The sequence below is a fragment of the Myotis yumanensis genome, unplaced genomic scaffold, assembly GCF_028538775.1.
Source record: "Myotis yumanensis isolate MYYU_CA2020_CCGP unplaced genomic scaffold, mMyoYum1.0.hap1 SCAF_2, whole genome shotgun sequence".
Lineage (NCBI taxonomy): Eukaryota > Metazoa > Chordata > Mammalia > Chiroptera > Vespertilionidae > Myotis > Myotis yumanensis.
The window spans coordinates 26,648,457-26,672,620 of NW_027223753.1; the positions used below are offsets into that span (position 1 = coordinate 26,648,457).

General features: G+C 42.1%; 1 protein-coding gene across 2 annotated transcripts in view; it reads left to right on the top strand.

Annotated features, from left to right (window-relative positions):
- The first annotated feature begins 7,577 nt into the window (after window positions 1-7,577).
- Window positions 7,578-24,164, top strand: part of RLF (RLF zinc finger) — a 77,783-nt gene continuing 61,196 nt past the window's right edge. For both annotated transcript variants that reach the window (XR_011470228.1, XM_070404813.1), the window contains exon 1: window positions 7,578-7,820. Coding sequence is in view for 1 of the 2 variants with exons in the window: in XM_070404813.1 (XP_070260914.1) it covers window positions 7,578-7,820 (243 nt within the window). In the remaining variant the exon portion in view is untranslated. The remainder of the gene's footprint in view (window positions 7,821-24,164) is intronic.

The following is a 24,164-nucleotide window of genomic DNA, read 5'->3' on the forward strand; positions in this document are numbered from 1 at the left end:
ATGTTACTTATATGTTCTTATTCCCAGGAATGAATAAGTGGAAATGGGTCAGAGAAAAAATGGATGGAAGATAATTTCCCAAAGACAAATTAATAGGATTTGAAATCTCACCTGATTAGATTTCTAGGAGGAGAAAGAGAAAGAATAGAAAATAATTATGAGAGGAAGCCTGAGTGTTAAAACGGGGGTGATTTAAGATCTTCTAATTGCCTTTATACCAATTCTATGCTCCCTAAGCATCCTTCTGATGCTAATTTTGTTTCCCAAACTGACTTTTCTACAGGGAAGCCATTATATTTCTTAGAGTAAATTAGTAAATTGGGCTCTTGTGACTTAATCACTACCGAGATGAAATGAGAGAATCAAGTTCTTGAACTTGCAAATGAGAAATTCTGGCCAAAACAGCTCCTTTAGTGATGCACACTGTGGGTCTGACTTCTGATCACTTTGTCACTCAGAGGACAGTCATGAGAATAAATTGTTTCCAGCACTGGCCAGTTAGCTCAACTGGATAGAGCATTGACCTGAATCACCAAGGTTTTGGGTTCCATCCCCAGTCAGGGCACATCCAGGAATCAATCAATGAATACATAGATGGGTGGAACAATGAATCAATGTTTCTCTCTCCCTTCTTCTCTCTCTAAAATCAATTAAGCCTAGCCAGTGTGTCTCTGTGGTTGAGGTTGGCCTATGAACCTAGAGGTCATGGTTCCAGTCCCAGTCAGGGCACATGCCCAGGTTGCTGGCTTAAGCCCCAGTAGGGGAATGTGCAGGAGGCAGCTGATGGATGATCTTCTCTCTGCATTGGTGTTTCTCTCCCTCTCAATTCCTCTCTCTGACATAAATGAAAACATTTAAAAATATTTTAAATCAATTTTTTAAGAAGTTAATTGTGCCCTAGCTGGTTTGGTTCAGTGGATAGAGCGCCGGACTGCGGACTGAAGGGTCTCAGGTTCGATTCCGGTCAAGGGCACATGCCCGGGTTGCAGGCTTAATCCCCAGTAGGGGGTGTGTAGGAGGTAGCCAATCAATGATTCTCTCTCATCGATGTTTCTATCTTTCCCTTTCCCTTCCACTCTGAATTAATAAAAATATTTTTTAAAGTAAATTGTTTCCGAAGTCAGTATGTGTGGGGGTCTACAATAAGAGAAGCTAAAATTATTCTGAGTCTGAACTTCATAGAAACAATAGTAATAATGTTTATTGAGTGCTTACTATGTGTCCAGCCCTGTTCTGGACACTTCAAATATATTTCATTAGACCCACAACATTACTATAAGATACATGTTATTATTATGCCCATTTTACCTTAAGATGAGGAAAGTGAGGTTCAAGGTAATTAAATAACATAGAAGAAGCACATATCTAATAAGCAGTGGAACTGGGATTTGACCCCAGAACTCTGTTTTCGCCTATATTGAGAGGAAATGCCACAACCATAGTACGGATCCACAATGCTTTTTGAATCTGAATAGGTGAATCTGAAAAATGAAAATACCCTAAATCATCACTTGTAATTGTGTTACCAATGGCGTGTTGAGAAATACCCAGCTTCAATCAAGGGGGAATGCGAGTAACCTTAGAACTGGAGTATGACTAAAGAAAGTTGCAAATAAATTAACTATATTGTAACTTTTGGGGAAAAAGAATACGAAACCCAGGGACTTCTTGTATTCATGACGCATTTCCAACTCTAGCTAGGACAGTACCTGAAACATAGTAGACTCATGGGTTTCTGGCACCAAAATAGATAGATAGATAGATAGATAGACAGACAGATACTTAGCAACATAGTAGACTGGCAATGAATATTTGTTAAACAAATGAGTGCCGCTCACCACTGCCCTACAATCTTCCTGCACACATCTAATAAGTTTACTTTCCTATCTCACTTTGAAACAACTCTAACAAAGGTTTTCTCTCTCCTCAAATGTCCAATAGTGCCTCTCCTCCCCCATCTCACTGTCGGCTGTGGACTTTATCTCATATTTCATGGAGGAAAAAAATGTTCAAAAACTCAGGCAGCAATTTCCAAATCTTTCACTACCAAATCTATGCACCTTCCTGTATCTGTACCCATACTCTCTAGCTTCCCTCAAGTTAAAATAAAGTCTCTAATTTCTACCCCAGACTCATAGATAGAGAACAGGTTGACAGCTGTCGGGGAGAAGGGAGGGGGGGACTGGGGGGAGGGGTAGGTGGAGATGTAGAGCAAAAAAGAGAAAAAACTCATGGACGTGGACAACAGTGTGGTGATTGCTGGGGGAGGAAGATGGAGGGAGTTGGTAAAGGGTATACAGGGGGAAAAATGGCGATGGACCTGAGACTTGACTTGGGGTGGTGAACACACAATACTGTGCACAGATGATATGCTGCAGAATTGTGCACCTGAAACCTGCATAATTTTGTTAACCAGTGTCACCCCAATAAATTCAACTAAGAGAAAAATAGATGACCTCCCTGCACCTGGAGGAAAAGAACATTCTTATCACCAGACATAAGGAGTCAAGGCCAAAGAGAATCTGCACACACTGTATTAAAAAATCATCTTTCTGCCCTAGCTCATTTGGCTCAATGGATAGAGCGTCGGCCTTTGGACTGAAGGGTCCCAGGTTTGATTCTGGTCAAGGGCACATGTCTGGGTTGCAGGCTCGATTCCCAGTAGGGGATGTGCAGGAAGCAGCCAATCAATGATTATCTCTCATCATTGATGTTTCTATCTCTCTCTCCCTCTCCCTTCTTTCTAAAAATCAACTATCTATATCTATATCTATCTATCTATCTATCTATCTATCTATATATATATGAGGCCTGGTGCACAAAATTTGTGCACTCCGGGGGAGGGGGTCCCTCAGCCCGGCCTGTGCCCTCTCGCAGTCTGGGACCCCTTGGGGGATGACCACTTGCTGGCTTAGGCCTGCTTCCCGGGGGATTGGGCCTAAGATGGCAATCAGACATCCCTCTGGCAGCCCGGCAGCCCTCGGGGGATGTCCACTTGCCAGAGGGGAGCAGACTTAAGCTGCAGTCAGACATCCTTAGCGCTGCTGAGGAGGCAGGAGAGGCTCCCACCACCACTGCTGTACTGGCAGCCATCAGCCTAGCTTGTGGCTGAGCAGAGCTCCCCCATGTGGGAGCGCACTGACCACCAGAGGGCAGCTCCTGCAATGAGCGTCTGCCCTCTGGTGGTCAGTGTGTGTCATAGTGACCAGTCATTCCCAGTCTTTCTGTTGTTAGGGTCATTTTGCATATTACCCTGTTACTATATAGGATAGAGGCCTGGTGCACTGGTGGGAGCTGGCTGGTTTGCCCTGAAGGGTGTCCCGGTTCAGGGTGGGGGTCCCGCTTGGGTGCCTGGCCAGCCTGGATGAGGGGCTGATGGCTGTTTGCAGCTGGTCACACCCCCTTCAGGGTGGGGGTCCCCACTGGGGTGCCTGGCCAGTCTGGGTGAGGGGCTGAGGGCTGTTTTCAGGCTGGCGAGTGACTGAAGCTCCCAACCTCTCCTTTTTTTCTTTTTTATTCTGGGATTTATTTACCTTCTATGGCTGTCACTGGAGCTGAGAGCCGGCTTTAGCTCTGAGGCTCGGCTCCAGCTCTGAGACCTTGGCTGCTGAAAGCAGGTATCTGGGCTTTGTTTAGCTTCTATAATTGCAACATAGTTGCTTAGAGTGCAGCTCAGAGGCCGGCAGCAGCAGGCGGGGGAACCTTGGCTTCCTCCATCACTGGAGCAAGCAAGCCTCCTGTTCGCTTCAGCTGCCTGGCATCCGGCCGCCATCTTGGTTGGCAGTTAATTTGCATATTGCCCTGATTAGCCATAAGATTTTAGTTTCTTCTTTAAAAAAACAAAACAAAAAAACTCCACAACAACAAATGTTGAGTACCCACAATATGCCAGGAACTACTGTACCAGATTCTAGCGGTACAGCATTGAATAAAACAAATCACCTTACCTTTTGTTCTATGTCAATGATATCTCAACCTTAAAAAAAAAAGAATTTATCTTCTAGCAAGGAAAGACACATAAAAGAGTGATAATGTAAAGCCAAGTAAAGTGAGAAAAAAATGAAAGGAGAGCAAGGGTATCTTAAATAGGGTCATCAGGCCCTGACCAGTTTGGCTCAGTGGCTGGAGCGTCGGCCTGTGGACTGAAGAGTCCCAGGTTCAATTCCAGTCAAGGGCATGTACCTTGGTTGCAGGCACATCCCCAGAAGGGGGTGTACAGGAAGCAGCTGATCAATGTTTCTCTCTCATGGATGTTTCCAACTCTCTATCCCTCTCCCTTCCTCTCTGTAAAAAATCAATAAAATATATTTTTAAAAAATAAATAAATAGGGTCATCAGGGAATACCTCTCTGAGGTGATACCTGAACCTGAATGAAATGATAATAAAGAAGGGTTCCCCAGAGAGGGAAGAGTAGGTAAGAAAGTCATGGGCTTATCTTGTTTAAGAATGGTAAGGCCAATATGGCTGGAGCCCAGTGAGAGATGAAGTAGTGGGAAGTGAGTTTGGAAAGGTGTTCAGTAGGACTTTATGGGCTTGGTAAGGCTGAGGGAAAGCCACTGGAATGTTTTGAGCAGGGGGAGCGATAAGACCTGAATTGTTTTAAAATTATAATATGGCTATTGTATGGAGAATTGATTACAGGGGGACAAGAACAGAAATAGCTAGTCCACTAGAAAGGTTATGTAAGTTTAGAAGGGAGGTATTAAGAGGTAGGGCTAGAGGAGGAGAAAAAAGGTTATATTTGAGAATATATTTTCAATCTAGAGATTGGATTAGATGTGGAGAGTGAGAGAAAGGATGGAATTGAGCATGGCTTCAGAGTCGTTGGCTTAAGCAACTGGATGAATAGAGGGTCATTTACTTGGAAAGGAGCTGTTTTAAACATGTTTTGTGTAAGATGCCTACTAGATATCTAAAGCAGGGGTCCTCAAACTACGGCCCGCGGGCCACATGCAAATACAAATATTGTATTTGTTCCCGTTTTGTTTTTTTTACTTCAAAATAAGATATGTGCAGTGTGCATAGGAATTTATTCATAGTTTTTTTTTTTAAAACTATAGTCCGGCCCTCCAACGGTCTGAGGGACAGTGAACTGGCCCCCTGTTTAAAAAGTTTGAGGACCCCTGATAAAGGATAAATTAGGAGGCAGAGTCTGGATTTCAGAGCAGTGGTGAAAGTTAGCAGCTTTGTTCTTATTATTCATAGGGTTGGGAGCAAGAGCACAAATGGAGGCCCACATACCATATGTCTATTTAGAAGTTATAACCAAGCTCACAGTACACTGTTAGATAAAACATGTCCTATCCTTCCACCTTGATAAACATACCCTTATAGTAAAATTAAAAAAGGTACATTATAGGGCTATGATTTTTATGACTAAATATTGGGAAAATATCAAAGATGACTGAATTTAATTATTATTGTACATACCTGGGTATTTGATGAGACAGGGATGTTTAGATAAATTATAAAATACATACGTAATTGATAAATGCTACATTCTTGCCTCTCACCACCTATTTTGCATACAACAGCAAGCGTGTTAATCAGATGATATCACACCACCACTTAACATGATATGGCCCTTTTCTTCTTTTCCAACCTCATCTCTACCTTTTTCTCTCTCTTGCATCATACTCCAGACACACTGATTTTTCCTTTTTAAAAAAAGAACTTAACACATTGCGGACCAGTAGTTTTATTGCTAGCTTTACCCAGTGGCCAGACAAGTTTCTATTGAACGAGTACAAAAAACATTTTACATAAATGTTAAAGGCACGTTTTAAAATTAAATACCCATTGCATTTTGAAGTTATTTATTACCTGTTCTTACAAGGTAATATCTTTTTAAAGTACGATACTTTGTAAAACACTGTGTAATATGAAGCAAGAATTCTCATGATCTGTCTGCAATGTGTTAATTATTTGTATTGCAAAAATTATTTGTATTTTAAAAAATATATATATTTTATTGATTTTTTTACAGAAAGGGAGAGGGATAGAGAGTTAGAAACATCGATGAGAGAGAAACATTAATCAGCTGCCTCCCGCACACCCCCTACTGGGGATGTGCCCACAACCAAGGTACATGCCCTTGACCGGAATCGAACCTGGGACCCTTCAGTCTGCAGGCCGACACTCTATCCACTGAGCCAAACCGGTTAGGGGCTATTTGTATTTTTTTAAAAATATTGTTATTGATTTCAGAGAGGAAGGGTGAGAGAGAGAGAGAGACACATCAATGATGAGAATCACTGATCGGCTGCCTCCTGCATGCCCCCTACTGGGGATTGAGCCTGCAACCAGGGCATGTACCCTTGACCAGAATCAAACCCAGGACCTTTCAGTCCCCAGGCCAACACTCTATCTACTGAGCCAAGCCAGCTAGGACAATTATTTGTATTTTTTAAAAGTACAGAGAATGATATTACAGACAACATGTATCCACTACCCACATCTAACACATTACTATTTAGCCACATTGATCCATTAAAATCCATGCTCCTCTGAATCTCTATTACCTGGGAAAGTGCCCAGAACATAATAGGTGCTTAATGCGTCTGGTGTGATTGGTTGAATATTGGCTTCTGATTAAAAAAAGAATACAGGTGCTTCTTACACCTCCTTCCCTCCTTCCCCAGGGCACTTCCATTTTGAAAGCAATATATGCCATTTCTATGCATCCTCTTATTTTAATATTTTTTACTAGTTGAGCATTTGTTTTGTATGTTTTTAAAAATTATAGCATGGAGCCCGGCTGGTGTGGGTCAGTGGTTGAGAGTCGACCCCATGAATCAGGAGGTCACGGGTTGGATTCCTGGTCAAGGCAAATGCCTGGGTTGCTGGCTGGATCCTGGTGTGGAGCGTGCAGGGGGCTGCTGATAGATTTTTCTCTTTTATCGATGTTTCTGTGTCTCTGCCCCTCTCCCTTCCTCACTCTAAAATCAATAAAGACATATTTTAAAAATTATAGTATGGAATAATAAATAGTATATTATATGTCCTTTGTAATGTCCTTTTAAAAAATATATATATTTTTATTGATTTCAGAGAGGAAGAGGAATAGAGAGATAGAAACATCAATGATGAGAATCATTGATTTCCTTTTTTCCCTTTTGGAAAAAAATGTCTCAGCGCCGTATATGTAAGAGTTCTTCCTTTCCCTGCTGACTTGTAATGACCTCTCTGTTCTAAATCACGTTCCCACAGAACTAGCCTTCATTTAGGTCTCACAATCTTTCCTTATTTTCCTTCCAAGGCTCTTCTTCCGATCGCAGCTCCAATGTCATCCTGCTCATATTTTAGATGATGTCTACAGGCATGTCGGCTTGTTGACCCATGACTGTAAGGCTTTGGATGAGCTGACTAGGGCAGGACCCGCTCCGGCCAGTTGTCAGGCTGTGGGCAGGCCCGCCGTCGGGGAGGCCGCGGACGGGAGGAGCGTCCCTCCCCCAGTGACGGCATCCGGCCGGCGCCGGCGTCGCCAGGCTGCGCGTCACCGCGCGCGGCCTACCGGGGGCGTGGCCAGGCCAAGTCACGTGGCTTGGTTGCCTACGCGCTGCTGGGCCGTGGGAAGATGGCGGATGGAAAGGGAGACGCCGCCGCCGCTGCCGCCGCCGGGGCTGGTGGTGAGGCTCCGGCGGGGGCCGGAGCGGGAGACCGGAGCGAGACTGAGTCCTTGGCTCGGAGTCAGCGCCCCACATCTCCGGCGCCGGGAGCCCCTGGACTGCGACCGTGCCTATGGCAGCTGGAGACAGAGCTGAGGGAGCAAGAGGTGTCGGAGGTCTCATCTTTGAACTACTGTCGGAGCTTCTGCCAGGTGAAGGGCTGACGGGTTGGCTGGGGCGGCGGGGTGGGGAGGCCAGGGAAGAGGCCCCGGATCCCTGGCCGTAGCCGGGGCCGGACTGGAAGGCGCTCCCTCCGTTTCGCCGCGCCCCCGGGCCGGGAAGGCCCAGCTCGGAAGCTCGACCACGGGCCCCCCCTCCGCCAGACTTGAGCTACCGCCGGGGCGGGTGGCGCCGGGTCAGGCTTAGAGCTCGGAGGGCGCCGGCGGTTCCCTGCAAGGGCCGTGCCCTGTCGCCGTTGCCGGTGCCCGGCTGGGTGGTTGGAGCGCCGTTGCCCTCGGAGGGATGGATTGCCCGTTTCTGCCAGGAGGTCCTTTTTTTGAGTGGAGTGCAGATCTCCAAACTGGAAAGCCTGTTTTTTTGTTTTGTTTTGTTTTGCTTTTGTTTTCGCAATAACCCGGAGATGGGTGTTGGGGCTAGAGACTTATCTTTGGAGTCAGCGTCTCCTGGGTCCCTAAAAGGCGTGACAGTTCTTTGAAAGGCGTCTAGGGCTTTCTGGTTAGGTGGAGGGTTTCTTGCGCTTTTGAAACACACACACACGAACAAAAAACATTTAAGGCGTTCTTTCGACTCTTCTGTATTCCTTTGAGGATTTTGCTCCGGTAAATGCGGCTGGTGAGCCTGGTAGTGGTTATTGGGATCTCCGAGTAGAAGAAAGTCAGGAAGGATGTGGAGTGTGCTCTCCTTTGGCAGTTGTATGACCGTGTCTGTGCCCTACTGGTTTTAACCTATGATTAGTATTTGTTCTTATGTTTAGTTTAGTCTCCATGATCACCGAGATTTTTCTCAATGTTTTTGAGCCCCTTATAAATTTAAAGACATGCCATTGTCCTTTCTTCTACTGTTATATCAGGTTTCAGAGCTAACCCTTTGCTCCTTATCCAGTATACCTTAGAGCATGTAAAATAATCATACTATGTTGGCATTTGGGCTCTTAACGAATAGTTGACTTTGTTGAATAAATTGCGGTGCTCCAAATTTATAATTTGGGGGAACACTTTGCTCTACTGGTCCGGAGGAGAATAAAAAGTTGACTTGCTTGGTTACTTTTTCCCCTTCTTGTCTGCTGAGCCAGAAGCGCCTCATCTCTGAATGGAATTTTGTCCTTGCTAATCTTTTCCATACATTGTATCACTCCAATTTTTATTCTATAACCTGTAGCATTTCCTTGCACTGTGAAGTGTTAAACTGCAATTGTTCTTTGCTTCTTCACTAGTAATGATCATTTGTACTTACTACATACATCTGTTCTCCTAACTTTTACTGACTCCATAGGATAGTGCCAGGTACTTTACGATGTGCTGAGGAAACATTACTAAGACAGCGCTTACACTTGATGAGCTTATAGTTGGGAGGAGGTGGTGGAAATAACAGAATTTCCAATGCAGTTTTGGTAATGATGGGAAAGGAGGTGTAGAAACAGTGCTGAGGGAAGAGTCCTCATGGGACATCCTAATGGGACCGACAATTAACAAGTAAAAATAAATGAAAAGATTAACTCTAGAGTACAGTATGTGCTTAGAAGGAAGTAACTGGGAAAGGCCACTTTAGATAGGCTGATCAGAAAAGGCCCTATGCTGAAAAGATGAAAAACTGTGAGTGTTGTGTGTGTGTTTAGCATTCAGGGAACACAGAATGTTTTGAGAGAAAGAGCTAAATGGAAAAGGAGTAGTGAAGAGGAGGGTGGAAGAATTGTGGGTTTGGGGTAAGACTTCTAAGCTTGACTTGTCTTTCTAGAAAGGTAATAAGAATGGATGTAACGAGTCAAATTAAAGCTTATCAGAGGATATTATGCATATATTTTTTATGCTAGTGTTTGTAGCTTAGATTTTATTTTAAATGAATCTTTTAATGTCTTGAATCTTAGTCATAAACTAAAGATGTGAAGGTACAGAAGAATTTTAAAAAGAAAGTCTTTGTATTATACGATTTTTAAAATACTGATTTTAAAAAGAGAGGAAAGGGGGGGAGGGGAAGAGAGAGAGAGATAAACAGAGAAACATTGATGTGTTGTTTCACTTATTTATGCATTCATTGGTTGATTCTTGTATGTGTCCTGACCTGGGATTGAACCCACAACATTGTCATGTGGGGATGACGCTCTAACCAGTGGAGCTACCCAACCAGGGCTTTTCTTTGATTTTTTTTTTTTTTTTTTTTTTTTGGCCTAAAGTTTTTCCCAAAACATTTTTTGGACAAATAAATGAAGAAAAGGTCTTCCTGTGATGGTATGTTATAGTAGAAAGCAGGTGGAATTGGTTGTTAGTTGGATCTTAATTGTGACTCTACCATTTTTTAGCTGATAACCTTGGGTAAAACTATGACTGTGAAATTGTATTTTGCTTTCTGACCTTTATCTTCTGGTAATGCTTTATACACACAGTAGAAATAGAAAGTTTATATACAACTCTTTATAATATTTATCACAACATTTTTGTCACATTTTTTCCAGTAGATAAAGTCAACTTAGTGTGTTTTTGCTCACCAGATACAGGAAAAAAATTTTTTTTTCAACTTTTAAAAATTAATTTGAGAGAGAGAGAGAGACATGGAGACATCTATGTGAGAGAGAAACATCGATCGTTTGCCTCCCACACTCCTCCTGACCAGGAATTGAACCAGCAACCTGGGTATGTGCCCTGACTGGGAATCAGATCAGCCACCTTTTGGTGCATGGGTTGATGCTCCAACAAACTGAGCCACACCAACCAGGGCCAGAAAAAAATTTTTAATTTTATGATGAAGCAGGAAAAATTTTACCAACCATGTTTTGTTTAAGGGGTCTTGGTTTCACACTTGAAAGGTAAAATAAGATTTATCCATCCTCTTAAGGAACCCTGGTTGTGGGTATCCCTGACATTGCATTAAGTACTCAAGTTGGGAGCACATAACATGTAAAGATAGGTAGTAGCATTACATTATCATGAAGGCCTGACCTGTGTTGTCTGGGATGCTTAATTGCCATAAATGTATTTTCATCAGGTGTTTAGTTTAGAAATGTCCTAGAGACTTAGGTTGTGCCAAGTAGATTCCTCCTGCAACAGATTGGGACCATATTCTCTCCATCTTTTGCAGCACTTAAAAGAAATGGTTTTATTTTTGGAATTGCACCAAGTCAAGAAATAAACTAACATATGAAAGGATAGAGAAGCTTGTCTCTTCTGGGCATGTTTTCAGTTGTCAGGAGTTTGTGAAGATGATAAAAACAAAATTGCAGAAGTAATAATTACTAAGAAAATAATACCTAGATGAACTTGTAGTGAACAGTTGTATTCAGTGACTATGGGATGTGTTTTTTTGTTTTTTCTTTTCCTCAGTTCTTTTTCTGAAAATATTGTCTTCCAGATATTGTGGATTAAGATAAACTCTAGAAAACAGTCTTCCCTTTGTTTTTATGAAAATAATTGATGACATTCTCTCAAGTTTTTGCTATATTTTGGGAACCAAGATTCCTGAAATTTTACAACTGGTTGTTCTATTTGTAACACAAATTTTGAGGACTTTTAAAGTAGTCTTCATTAACAAGCTCAAAGTTATTAGGTGAATGATTATACTTTGAGAATATCAGGCAAAGTAGTTTAATGAGTAAACCTTGCTTACATGAGACACTTTTAGGTTCTATACAAACAGTGACTTTGTAACATTTTCTTTTTTAAATCCTCACCTGAGATTATGTTTCTCATTGATTTTAGAGGGAGGGGAAGAGAGGGAGGAGAGAGCTAGAGCGAGAGCGAGGGAGAGAGATAGAGAGAGAGAGAAACAGAAACATCAACGTGAGAGAGAACCATTGCCTTATGCACCCCAACTATGAATTGGACCCCCAACTTTCTGGTATACAGGATGACGCTCTAATGAACTGAGCCACCCGGCCAGGGCAACTTTGTAAATTTTTAAATAGTTAAAATAAATGAGTACTGCATATATGTATTTCAGTTTTCCTAGAATAGGGATTGAATACAAAGGGTCTAAGTTAGGCATAGTTCACCATTTAAGTAAACTAGTTTTGTGACCTTGGGCATGTATTTTTTTAAAACCTTAGTTTTCTAATTTGCAAATGGAGTAATAATAGTACTTATTGTCCTTTATGTAAATTCATTGTTGTGTGGACTAAAAAACCAATGCCCTCAGAATTGTCTTCAGTTTTTAAGATTTCCTAGCCTTGGAATATAAAAAGCCTTCACAACCTTGCCCACAGTTTACTTTTCAGCTCTTACCTAGCCAGTCCCCTCACTCTAATCCTACTCTTAACTTAGTCAAGGGTATTTGGAGTTCATGGACGACCAAAGTGTGGTCTCAGTTGCTTCTGTGATTAATATTTTGCCTGTGAATTTCCAAGTGCATTATTTCGGGAAAGATGATCTTAATTTTTATTTGATTCTTTAAGATCCAAGACACATATTAAGCTTTCATTTAAGTATTTATCAACCGATTGATCCCCAAAAGGATAGAATTATTTTAACAAAATCTCAGGTCATTAAGCATTCTTATGTCTTTCCCTCTTTTTTAAATATATTTTTATTGATTTCAGAGAGGAAGGGTGAAGGAGAGAGAGATAGAAACATCAATGATACAAGAGAATCATTGATTGGCTGCCTCCTGCACACCCCTACTGGGAGTCGAGCCTGCAGCCCCGGCATGTGCCCTGACTGGGAATTGAATCATGACCTCCTGGTTCATAGGTTTGACCCTCAATGCTCGCTGGGCTGTCTTTCCCTCTTATTGTGCTGTTCTATCTTTTTCTCTCATGTTCTGCATCGCAAATATTCTTTCTTTAGGGCCCAGTGCAAATGTCACTTCCTCTGAAGTTTTCTGATTTCACTATATTTCCTCTTAGTTATTTGTTTTCTTTCGATTTTGTACATACTTATTTTTTTAAATTTATTTTTATGGTTGAGAGTATTACAGATATCCCGTTTCCCTCCGCCATCTGGCCTCCACCCCCACCCCAGGCCTTCACCATACTGTTGTCTGTGTCAGTGGGCTTTGCATGTATGCACTTTGATTAATTTCTCTCCCCCCTCTCCACTTTTCCTCTGAGATCTATCAGTCTGTTCCATGTCTCTGGTCCAATTTTAATTGTCAGTTTATTTTATTCATTAGATTCCACATATAAGTGAGGCCATGTGATATTAGTGTTTCTCTGACTAGCTTATTTCATTTAGTAAAATAACCTTCAGGTCCATCCATGCTGTCTCAAAGGGTAAGAGATCCTTCTTTTTTATAGCTGCATAATATTTATTGTGTAAATGTATATCTATGGTTTTAAAAATATATGTATTTTAATTGATTTCAGAGTGGAAGGGAGAGGGAGAGATAGAAATATCAATGATGAGAGAGAATCATCGTTTGGCTGCCTCTTGCACACCCCCTACTGGGGATCAAGCCTGAAACTCAGGCATGTGTCCTGACTGGGAATCGAACTGTGACCTCCTGGTTAATAGGTCCACCCTCAACCCCTGAGCCACACCTGCCAGGATCTATCTTATAATTTTAACTCATTTTTCTTGTCACTGTTTTAGCTCAGGCTTTATAATATCCTTGTCACTAACCTCCATTGCCTTTTTAAAAAAAATCGTCATCGGAGAATATGTTTTTACTGATTTTTTAGAGAGAAAGAGAGGAAGGGAGGGAAAGAGAGTGAGAGAGAGAGAAACATCTATTGGTGTATAGGACAATACTTGAATGCTCCAACTGAGCCACTTGGCCAAGGTTCCTTGCCTTCTGACTGGCCTTATATACAAACCATTTTGGCGCTCTTTCTAAATTTTAAGTATAATCTTGTTAGTCACTTTATTCCATAACATTCTTCAGTGGTTTCTTGCCCCAAAGACAAGGTAAAATTCAGACTCATCAGCCTGGTATACAAAGGCATTTAGAATTCTGGACCCCTCTTACCCTCTCCAGCTCTCACTCCAGCTTTTTTAGTCCACTTTCACCTTATTTCTCAGTCAGCCTGTTAACTCCAGGGTTTTCCCTTCCCCATCTGCCTATTTATTCTTTAAGACCTGGCTGAAATATTTATACTCTTTCAGAACTGTGTTTTGATTTCAGCTAACTGAAAGGTGGTTCTTTCACTTAGTATACTCCAATACTATCTCATACATAAGTTTGGTGCCAGAATATTTGTTTCCATGTTTGTCTCTTGTATTCAATAGTAAGCCAACAGAAGTGTGGTTCTTGTTTAGTCTTTTTTGTATACTTTTTAACTAGCAATTACTACAGTGCTGGGATATAAAACTAATTTGTTAAATGAATTATATTGTAGGGACTTTCTATATATATAAAAGGCTTATATGCAAAGTGTTCCCTTGGGAGTTCCATTGCTCGCTATGATGTGTGCTGACCACCAGGGGGTGGCGGGGAACGAAGAAAGGCCTTGGCCGGCAGCTCGGGGAAGGGAGGCCCCGACCAGCAGCCAGAAGACCCCTATTGGCCTTGATCGCCAGCCAGGCCTAGGGACCCTACCCATGCATGAATTTTGTGCACCGGGACTCTAGTGTAATAATAAGAGGTGAATACTTCAAAAGGAACATCTAATATAAAATCTAGTATGTTAAAAAGTACCTTTACCATTAAGAAAGTACAGTGTATAAGGAACAAGATAGGAGATTTAGGTTATTTCTTGGAGACATTACTCATCAACTTAGCCTACATTTCTATAATAATGTACATATTTACACGTGTGAAAAGAAGGGTAGTATTGATGGAGGGACACATTAGGATCCATTATAGTATTGAGGAAGAATTAGCAACTAACAATTGGAATAGCTTGGAAATATTGAGATGGGGGAAGATTAGTTTTCCTAATTCCTTCAGGTTGATGGCCCTGAAGACCTTAATGGGTTATTCATTTATTTTAAGTGATTTTTTTTCATTTGTTTTAAATTATTTTTTTGCAGGGGGGGGGGGGGGGGGGGGGGCGGGGGGCGGAGGTTAATCCTCGCATGAGGATATTTTTCCATTGATTTTTAGGGAGAGGGAAAGAGAAAAACATCGATGTGAGAGAAACACATCGATTGGTTGCCTCCTGCACACACCCGACCCAGTGCCCTGGTCTGGTAGGAGCCTGCAACCAAGGTACATACCCTTGACCAGAATTGAACCCAGGACCCTTTGGTCTGCAGGCCAATGCTCTATCCACTGAGCCAAACTGGCTAGGGCTTAAATGATTTTTAATGCATTAGCTTCTCTTCTTGTGCTGCCTTCCCTTGGGAGATGTCTAAATAGAAATTAGATGACAGGTAGTTAATAATAGCAAAAATTAGCTTTGTAGTGCATATGACCAAAACATTTTAAATCTGATTTGGGAAGCAGTGGGAACTTTGGTGATGTTATTTACTGTGGTACCATCCAGTCTTGTGCTATATACTGTGACCCTCTGGTGATTTCTGTGTCTACCAGTTGAGCATCCTTTTCTGAACAACGTTAACAAAAAAATCTAAATAGAAAGTGCCACTTCAAGATTGTAAAGGCATTGGTAAACTGAAATGTGCTTTTTTTTCATTCAGTTCTAGACACCTGTTACCTCTCTCAGAGGCCTTCCTTGACTATCTTATCTAAAATACCACTTCCCCATTGTCTTACATGGTTTTATACTTTTCTTTTTCTTTTTTTAACTACTTCTATAAGTCACTGATTACTATCTGGTATGTCTATTTGTCTTCCCGCCTGGAGTGTAAGCATGTGAGGCTGTTGACTGTTTTGTTTACCCAGTGCCTAGCCCTAGAATAATCCCTGGCACTTAATAGGTACTCAATATTTATTGATCTTTTATCTCCTCCCTTCCTTAAATTTCTGACTAGACTTCTTGAGGGTAACAAACAAGTCTTTCTTACCAGTCTTTATCAAGAAACAGAGACCTTTTTTTTGGTCAACCAGTTTATGCTGCTTCCTAGCAGGGATAAAGTCTTATTGTTCTTTATATCTTGACTATCTGAATAGAATCTCGTTTTTATGTTTTCTAAGAATTTTTCATGGTTACTTATATTCTACAAATATTTAAAGTAATGATTTTTTTTCTACTAGGATTGCTTAGCAAGATTTAAGCATTTATTTTGTATATAATTGACACCATACTGGAAACCTTGAACAAGATGGTATAAAAAAATAGATTCCTAAAATTTGCATTGCTGATATAAAGTCAGTATACAAACCATTATGTGAAAAATTAGAGAGACTGTTTAAGTTACCAAACATCTTTTTTTTTTTTTTAATATATATTTTATTGATTTTTTACAGAGAGGAAGGGAGAGAGATAGAGAGTTAGAAACATCGATGAGAGAGAAACATCGATCAGCTGCCTCCTGCACATCTCCCACTGGGGATGTGCCCGCAACCCAGGTACATGCCCTTGACCGGAATCGAACCTGGGACCTTTCAGTCCGCAAGCCGACGCTCTATCCACTGAGCCAAACCGGTTTCGGCACCAAACAGCTTTTATGTGCTAAGCACTCAGGCAGGTGATGTTATTTTCATTTTACAGGTAAAAAACTGAGGCCCACAGAAATTAAGTAACTTTGCCAGGGTCACACAGCTGGTAAGCTGTGGCACAGTCTTCAGATTCCAGAGCCCTTGCTAATTTTCCTATATCAGCATTTCCTAAACTCACTTTTGTTCATATACACATATATGTATGTATTTCTCAAAATAAGGATTGTGTTAATAGAAATTGACATAACATTGGGATAAATATTTTTTACTGTGTCTTTTATATGTTAAAATGCATTATGAGTCTCCTAGAGCAGCAGTTGCCAACCTTTCGGACCTCACGGACCACCAGTGTTGTACAGCATTTGGCAAATTTAGCAGGTTCAAAACATTTAACATTTGCCATGTTCTTTTTTTTTTTTTTTTAAATTAAATGTTTATTGTTCAGATTACATTTGTTCCCCCCCCCCCCCCATAACTCCCCTCCTCCCAGTTCCCGCCCCACCCTCCGCCCTCACTCCCCACCCACTGTCCTCATCCATAGGTGCACGATTTTTGTCCAGTCTCTTCCCGAATCTCCCATTCCCCTTCCCCCCCCAAGAATAGTCAGTCCCTTCCCTTTCTATGTCCCTGATTCATTATAATCACCAGTTCATTCTGTACATCAGATTATTTATTCACTTGATTCTTAGATTCACTTGTTGATAGATGCATGTTTGTTGTTCACAATTTGTATCTTTACCTTTTTCTTCTTCCTCTTCTTAAAGGATACCTTTCAGCATTTCGTATAATACTGGTTTAGTGGTGATGAACTCCTTTAGCTTTTCCTTATCTGTGAAGCTCTTTATCTGACCTTCAATTCTGAATGATAGCTTTGCTGGATAAAGTAATCTTGGTTGTAGGTTCTTGGTATTCATCACTTTGAATATTTCTTGCCATTCCCTTCTGGCCTGCAAAGTTTCTGTGGAGAAATCAGCTGACAGTCGTATGGGTATTCCCTTGTAGGTAATTGAGTCTCTTTCTCTCTCTCTCTTTTTTTTTTAAATATATTTTATTGATTTTTTACAGAGAGGAAGGGAGAGAGATAGAGAGTTAGAAACATCGATGAGAGAGAAACATCGACCGGCTGCCTCCTGCACACTCCCTACTGGGGATGTGCCCGCAACCCAGGTACATGCCCTTGACCGGAATCGAACCTGGGACCTTTCAGCCCGCAGGCCGATGCTCTATCCACTGAGCCAAACCGGTTTCGGCGAGTCTCTTTCTCTTGCTGCTTTTAAGATTCTCTCTTTGTCTTTTGCTCTTGGCATTTTAATGATGATGTGTCTTGGTGTGGTCCTCTTTGGATTCCTTTTGTTTGGGGTTCTCTGCGCTTCTTGGACCTGTAAGTCCATTTCTTTCACCAGGTGGGGGAAGTTTTCTGCCATTATTTCTTCAAATAGGTTTTCAATATCTTGCTGTCTCTCATCTTCTGGCACTCCTATAATTCTGATATTAGTGCGCTTGAAGCTGTCCCAGAGGCTCCTTACACTATCTTCGTATTTTCGGATTCTTTTTTCATTTTGCTTTTCCTGTTGGGTGTTTTTTGCTTCTTCGCATTTCAAATCTTTGACTTGATTCTTGCGCTCTTCTGGTCTGCTATTGGGTATAATATTCTTTATTTCAGTCCGTGTATGCTTAATTTCTAGTTGGTTCTTTATCATAGCATCGAGGGTCTCATTAGTTTTCGTGAGGCTCTCATCAAGTTTATTGGCAGCTTCTAGCCCATTATTGCAAGCCCTCAAAATTGCGTTTTTAGCTCTGTATCCTCCATTTCTGTCATGTTTTTTTATCTCCGCATTTTTTATGCTTTCTTGGTGCACCCCCTTGTGGTCTTTGTGCACAGTCTTGTTCTAGTTGAGCCTTGATTGTTGTAGTTAATACTAGAGCGATTTGACCACCAGGCCGACAACTGGCTGTGAGAATCAGCTGTGTCTGCGTGGGAAAACTTCTGTCCTCTGGAGAGGTGCTAATCTAGCCTTTGCCTGAGGCTATCTGGCAAATGGCTCTGCGCAGGGCTTGGGTGGGGTGGGCTCAACAGGGCGGGCGAAGGGAGCAGTTATGGCTGCTCTCAGTCCCTTCCCAGAGGCTCTGCTTCTCAGAACCCCGGCAGCCGCTGCAAACCTCAGAGAGAAAGCTGCCTTCAGATTCCAACTGATGCCGGACAATCCCACTTCTCCCGTCTGATTCTGAGTCCCTAGAGACTCGCCCGGATCTGGAGCTTGGAGTCTGAGACTCCCTCCTGATTGAAAACAACAACCGCGCCCTCAGCCACCAGCCCGCTTTGCATGCGCACCACCGCACCTTTATGTTTTCCACATTGCGCCTCCTCTGAGCCTCGGTATGCTGTTGTCTTTCCTTCTAGTTGAAGAGTTTCTCCTCAGCCAGCCTTCCTGTGGTTCTGGGTGATGTCCGTTCCGTCTTTTAGTTGTATTTTTGAAGTGGTTGTTTGCGGCAGCAATCTCTGGTGTTTACCTATGCCGCCATCTTGGTCTCTCCCCATTTGCCATGTTCTAAACAGTATTGCAGCCTAAAAGTCATATGCTTTTCTTAAAATATAAAGCAAAACACTATGGTGAAGAAAACTGCACACCACTGAGTTTTTGTTTTTAAATGTATTTTTATTGATTTCAGAGAGGAAAGGAAAGAGAGAGAGGGAGAGGGGGGAGAGAGAGAGAAACATCAATGAGAATAAGGGGGATGGAGCCTGCAACCTGTGCATGTGCCCTTGACCGGAATTGAACCCAGGACCCTTCAGTCCGCAGGCGGATGCTCTATCCACTGAACCAAATCAGGGCACCACTGAGTTTTGATTCCCTAGTTTCAGTCTAATATATGACTATGAGGTTTCTGTGAAAAAATAATTTCCTCCAAAGTTTTTGCAGGTCTTGTTATTGTCCTATATATAAAAAATTTTTTAATATATTATTTTTGGAAGTTGAGAATGAATTATATTTTAGTCATATCTTGATTTCAGGTTTATTCAGGTTTACCAATATTTCTGCAACCTAGCTAGATTGGGAACTACTGATGTATTTGTCTGTCATCACTTTTGTGTTACGTCTGATTTATCTAATGTGTTTTTGTTTTTGTTTTTTTTTTTTAAATTACTTTCTTATGGTTTAGAGCTTTCTTTTTTTTTTTTTTTAAATATATTTTATTGATTTTTTACAGAGAGGAAGGGAGAGAGAGAGAGAGTTAGAAACATCGATGAGAGAGAAACATCGATCAGCTGCCTCCTGCACATCTCCTACTGGGGATGTGCCTGCAACCCAGGTACATGCCCTTGACCAGAATCGAACCTGGGACCTTTCAGTCCACAGGCCGACGCTCTATCCACTGAGCCAAACCGGTTCCGGCTCTAATGTGTTTTTTTTAGTACCTTTTTTTGGGGGGTGGGGGGGGGGGTCTAGTAACTTACTTCATAGTATTTTGCTCCCAAAGAAATAACCTCAGTGTGTGATATTAACCAGCACAATAATGTATGGCGTTTAAAAAAAATGTTTTTAATTGACTTCAGAGAGGAAAGGAGAGGGAGAGAGAGAAAGAAACATCAATGATGAGAGAGAGATCATTGATCGGCTGATCAAGCCCACAACCCGGGCATGTGCCCTGACCAGGAATCGAATTGTGACCTCTTGGTTCATAGGTCAACGCTCAACCACTATTACCAGAATGAATGGTTTAACTTGGGAATTGCATTTATATGGTATATGATTGTATAAAACGGGAGTATTTGTATTTGTGATTTCATTATCTTTAATTTGCTTTTTTTCATATGTGTATTTTAAAATATATAAAGTACCTTAAAATAACGAAACTATTTTTTGTTTTTTTGTGACTCCAGTTAATACATGCTCATTAAGGAAGCTTAAGATGTTTAAATGCATAAAGCAGAAAATGAATAGACCATGTAATCTCATTGTTAATTGCTTGTTGTAGTTATCTGATTTTTGGAAAAATACATACATATATATATCCTATTTAATAAAAGAGAAACATGGTAATTAGCCGTACGGCCGCTACCCTTCCCATTGGCTAATCATTGAGATATGCAAATTAACTGCCAACCAAGATGGCGGCTGGCAGCCAGGCAGCTGACGTGAACAGGGAGGCTTGCTTGCTCCAGTGACGGAGGAAGCCAGGTTCCCCGCCTGCCTTGCCGGCCTCTCAGCTGCTCTCTAAGAAACATTGTAACAAATATAGAAGCTAAACAAAACCCCAGAAGCCTGCTTTCAATCAGCCAGGCTTCAGCCAGCCGAACCGCAACATTGTTTCAATACAGAAGGTAAACAAAGGCCAGAAACCTGCTTTCAGCAGCCAAGGCCTCAGAGCTAAAGCTGGCCCAGAATAAAAAAAAAGAAAAAAAAGGACAGGTTGGGAGCTTCAGTCACCCGCCAGCCTGAAAACGGCCCTCAGCCCCTCATCCAGGCTGGCCAGGCACCCCAGTGCGGACCCCCACCCTGAAGGGGGTGTGACCAGCTGTAAACAGCCATCAGCCCCTCACCCAGGCTGGCCAGGCACCCAAGCGGGACCCCCACCCTGATCCAGGACACCCTTCAGGGCAAACCAGCCGGCCCCCACCCGTGCACCAGGCCTCTATCCTATATAGTAAAAGGGTAATATGCCTCCCAGCACCGGGATCAGCGGAGCAGCGAGGCCTCCCGGCACTGGGATCAGCGTGACAGGGGGCAGCAACCAAGCCCCCTGATCACCCTGCGGCTCTGTGTGTGACAGGGGGCGGGGCCACAACCTCCCTATCCGCCCTGCTCTGTTCGTGACAGGGGAAGGCGCCCCAACCCCCTGATCAGCCCTGCTCTGTGCCTGATACGGGGGAGCTCCCCAACCCCCTGATCACCCTGTGGCTCTGTGTGTGACAGGGTGTGGCGCCCCAACCCCCCTACCCCCCACGGGCCCTACTCTGTGTGTGACAGGGTGCGGCGCCCCAACCTCCTCCCCCCCCCCCCCCCCCCACGGGCCCTGCTCTGTGTGTGACGGGGTAGAGCCATAACCTCCCCATTGGCCCTGCCCTGAGTGTGACAGTGGCAGCGCCCCATCCCCCTGATCGGCCCTGCTCTGTGCGTGACGGGGGTGGCGCTGCAACCTCCCTATTGACCCTGCCTTGAGTGTGACAGGGGGCAGTGCCCCAACCCCCCAATCAGCCCTACCCTGAGCGTGACTAGGGGTGGCATCGCAACCTCCCGATCTGCCCTGCTCTGTGCATGACAGGGGGCGGCGCCCCAACTCCCCAATCGGCCCTGCTCTGAGCCCGACCAGGGGCTGCACCTAGGGATTGGGCCTGCCCTCTGCCACCCGGGAGCAGGCCTAAGCCAGCAGGTCGTTATCTCCTGAGGGGTCCCAGACTGCGAGAGGGCACAGGCCGGGCCTCTAGTGTGGGGAGAGAGAGAGAGAGAGAGAGAGAGAGAGAGAGAGAGAGAGAATGAAAATGAATAACATTTTAATTGCCCATGAAATTCAGGAATACATTCTAATTGCAAAAAATTAGAACAATGTAAAATAAGAGAAAATAAAAGATGAAAACTTGTCACACATACCCTTATACTTGATTACTATGTTTTTCTAGGTTAACATTTTGGGATATATACTTAAAGAATTTATCTGTATGATATGTACATATAAGTACAGTTTTAGAAAAAGTGTCAAGATTATATGCTAAAACTTGCTTATTTCACTAATTATATAATACCTATCTTTCCATGTAAAATACATATTTACTACATTAAAAAAATAACTCCGTATTATTCCATTGACAACTGCATTGATTTAAAATTCTGTAGGTAGCCCAGCCAGCGAGGCTCAGTGGTTGAGTGTTGACCCATGAACCAGGAGGTCACGATTCAATTTCCGGTCAGGACACATGCCTGGGTTGTGGGTTTGATCCCCAGTGTGGGGCATGCAGGAGACAGCATATCAATTATTCTCTCTCAGCATTGATGTTTCTATCTTTCCCTCTACCTTCCTCTCTGAAATCAATAAAAATATATTTTAAAACAATTCTGTAGGTAGCAAAACTTTCAACACTTTAAATTTAAAAAATCATTTTTAACTATAAAAGCAATGTTCAAGGCAAAATACCTAATGCTGCATAAAGATTTAAGGGAAAAGTAAAAGCCCCCAGCTGCCCTTAATTCCTTTGTCACTCCCCAGAAGAGTTAGAAACATCAATGAGAGAGAAACATTGATCAGCTGCCTCCTGCACACCCCCTACTGGGGATGTGCCAAAACCAAGGTACATGCCCTTGACTGGAGTCGAACCTGGGACCTTTTAGTCCGCAGGCCAACGCTCTATCCACTGAGCCAAAAGGAGTAGGGCCTCTTGTGTATTCTTAAAGTTCGAATATATGCTCTTTTGTAATTTACTTTTAAATTTAATATATTTAGGACAATTTTCTATACCAGTACATGTTTAATATGTACCATACTTAAACAATTTTTTTTCTTTTTGGTTATCACATAATGTTTCAGTGAACATTCTTAAACATTAAGCATTGGTTATTTATATTGATAATATAAATTTCTGAAATGAAATTTACTGGGTTAGCCCTAACCTGTTTGCCTCACTGGTTAGAGTGTTGGTCCATGGACTGAAGGGTCTTGGGTTCACTTCCATTCAAGGGCACATACCTTGCTTGCAAGCTTCATTTCCAGCTGGGCAACCAATTGATATGTCTCTTGCACATCATGTCCTTTGTCTCTCCCCCTCCCTTCCACTCTCTCTAAAAAAAAAAAAATAAATGGAAAAATTATCCTTGGGTGAGGATTAACAACAACAAAAATTTACTGGATTAAAAGATTATTTATTTTAAATTTTGATGGATACTGGCCTATAAAAGTTGAAAATGTACTTCTACCAATAATGTTTGAGAGTCCCTGTTTCACTATATCTTTGTCAATTAAACTCATCTCCAGTCAGACTATATCTCTGGTCTTATTAAACTTTTAATATTTGCCAATCTGCTAGTTTAAAAAAGCTATCATATAACTATATTAACTTGTATTTTAATAGGATTTGTATATTTTTTCATGTGTATCAGATATTTAAATTTTTTCCTGAGGTTTTTTTTTTTTTTTTTTACTTTTTTAAAAGTGTTTTTACTTTTAAAAAATGTTAATAAAGGTCATTAAAATTTGATTGTGTCTAATCATCAAGTATGACCACTTAATCTTGAGATTCTATACTGCTTTGAGGTTGTCAAGAAGCAGAACATAACAGAGATTTAGTTGCAGCCTAAGCTGAAGCCATTGGAATGTATGATATAATTTAGTGATTGATTGTTGTGAGAGATTTTTCAGTGTACTGATTTCCAACAAACTTTTATTGATTTATATATATATATCTATCTCTTATAAATGCTATTAGAGAAATCATAGCTGAATAACTGGAAATAGTGCTTTCCATTAGCTAACTTTTTCTTATATTGTTATCTTTATGTTTTCAAATAAAGTGCCACTGATTGGCTGTATGACCTCTGACCAAATCAGTTTGTTATTTGGGGCCTCAAATTGCCACTCTCCTCCAGTCTATATATATAAAAGGCTAAGTGTCTGTCTGACCATCTGACTGGTAGCTATGACACACACTGACCACCGAGGGGCAGATGCTCAATGTAGGAGCTGCCATGACGGGCACTGCACCAACCATTTATGTATATAAAAGCCCATCGATGGTTAAGGCAGAACAACCAGGACGACCAGTGGCTATGACATGCCCTGCGGCAGCCAACCAGCCTGATCTGGGCTCCGATCACCGCCCCCCCCCCATACACACCCCCTTACCCCTGCTGGCCCCATCGGACCCCAACAGAAGGAGGAGCTGAAGCAGGGATCAGGGC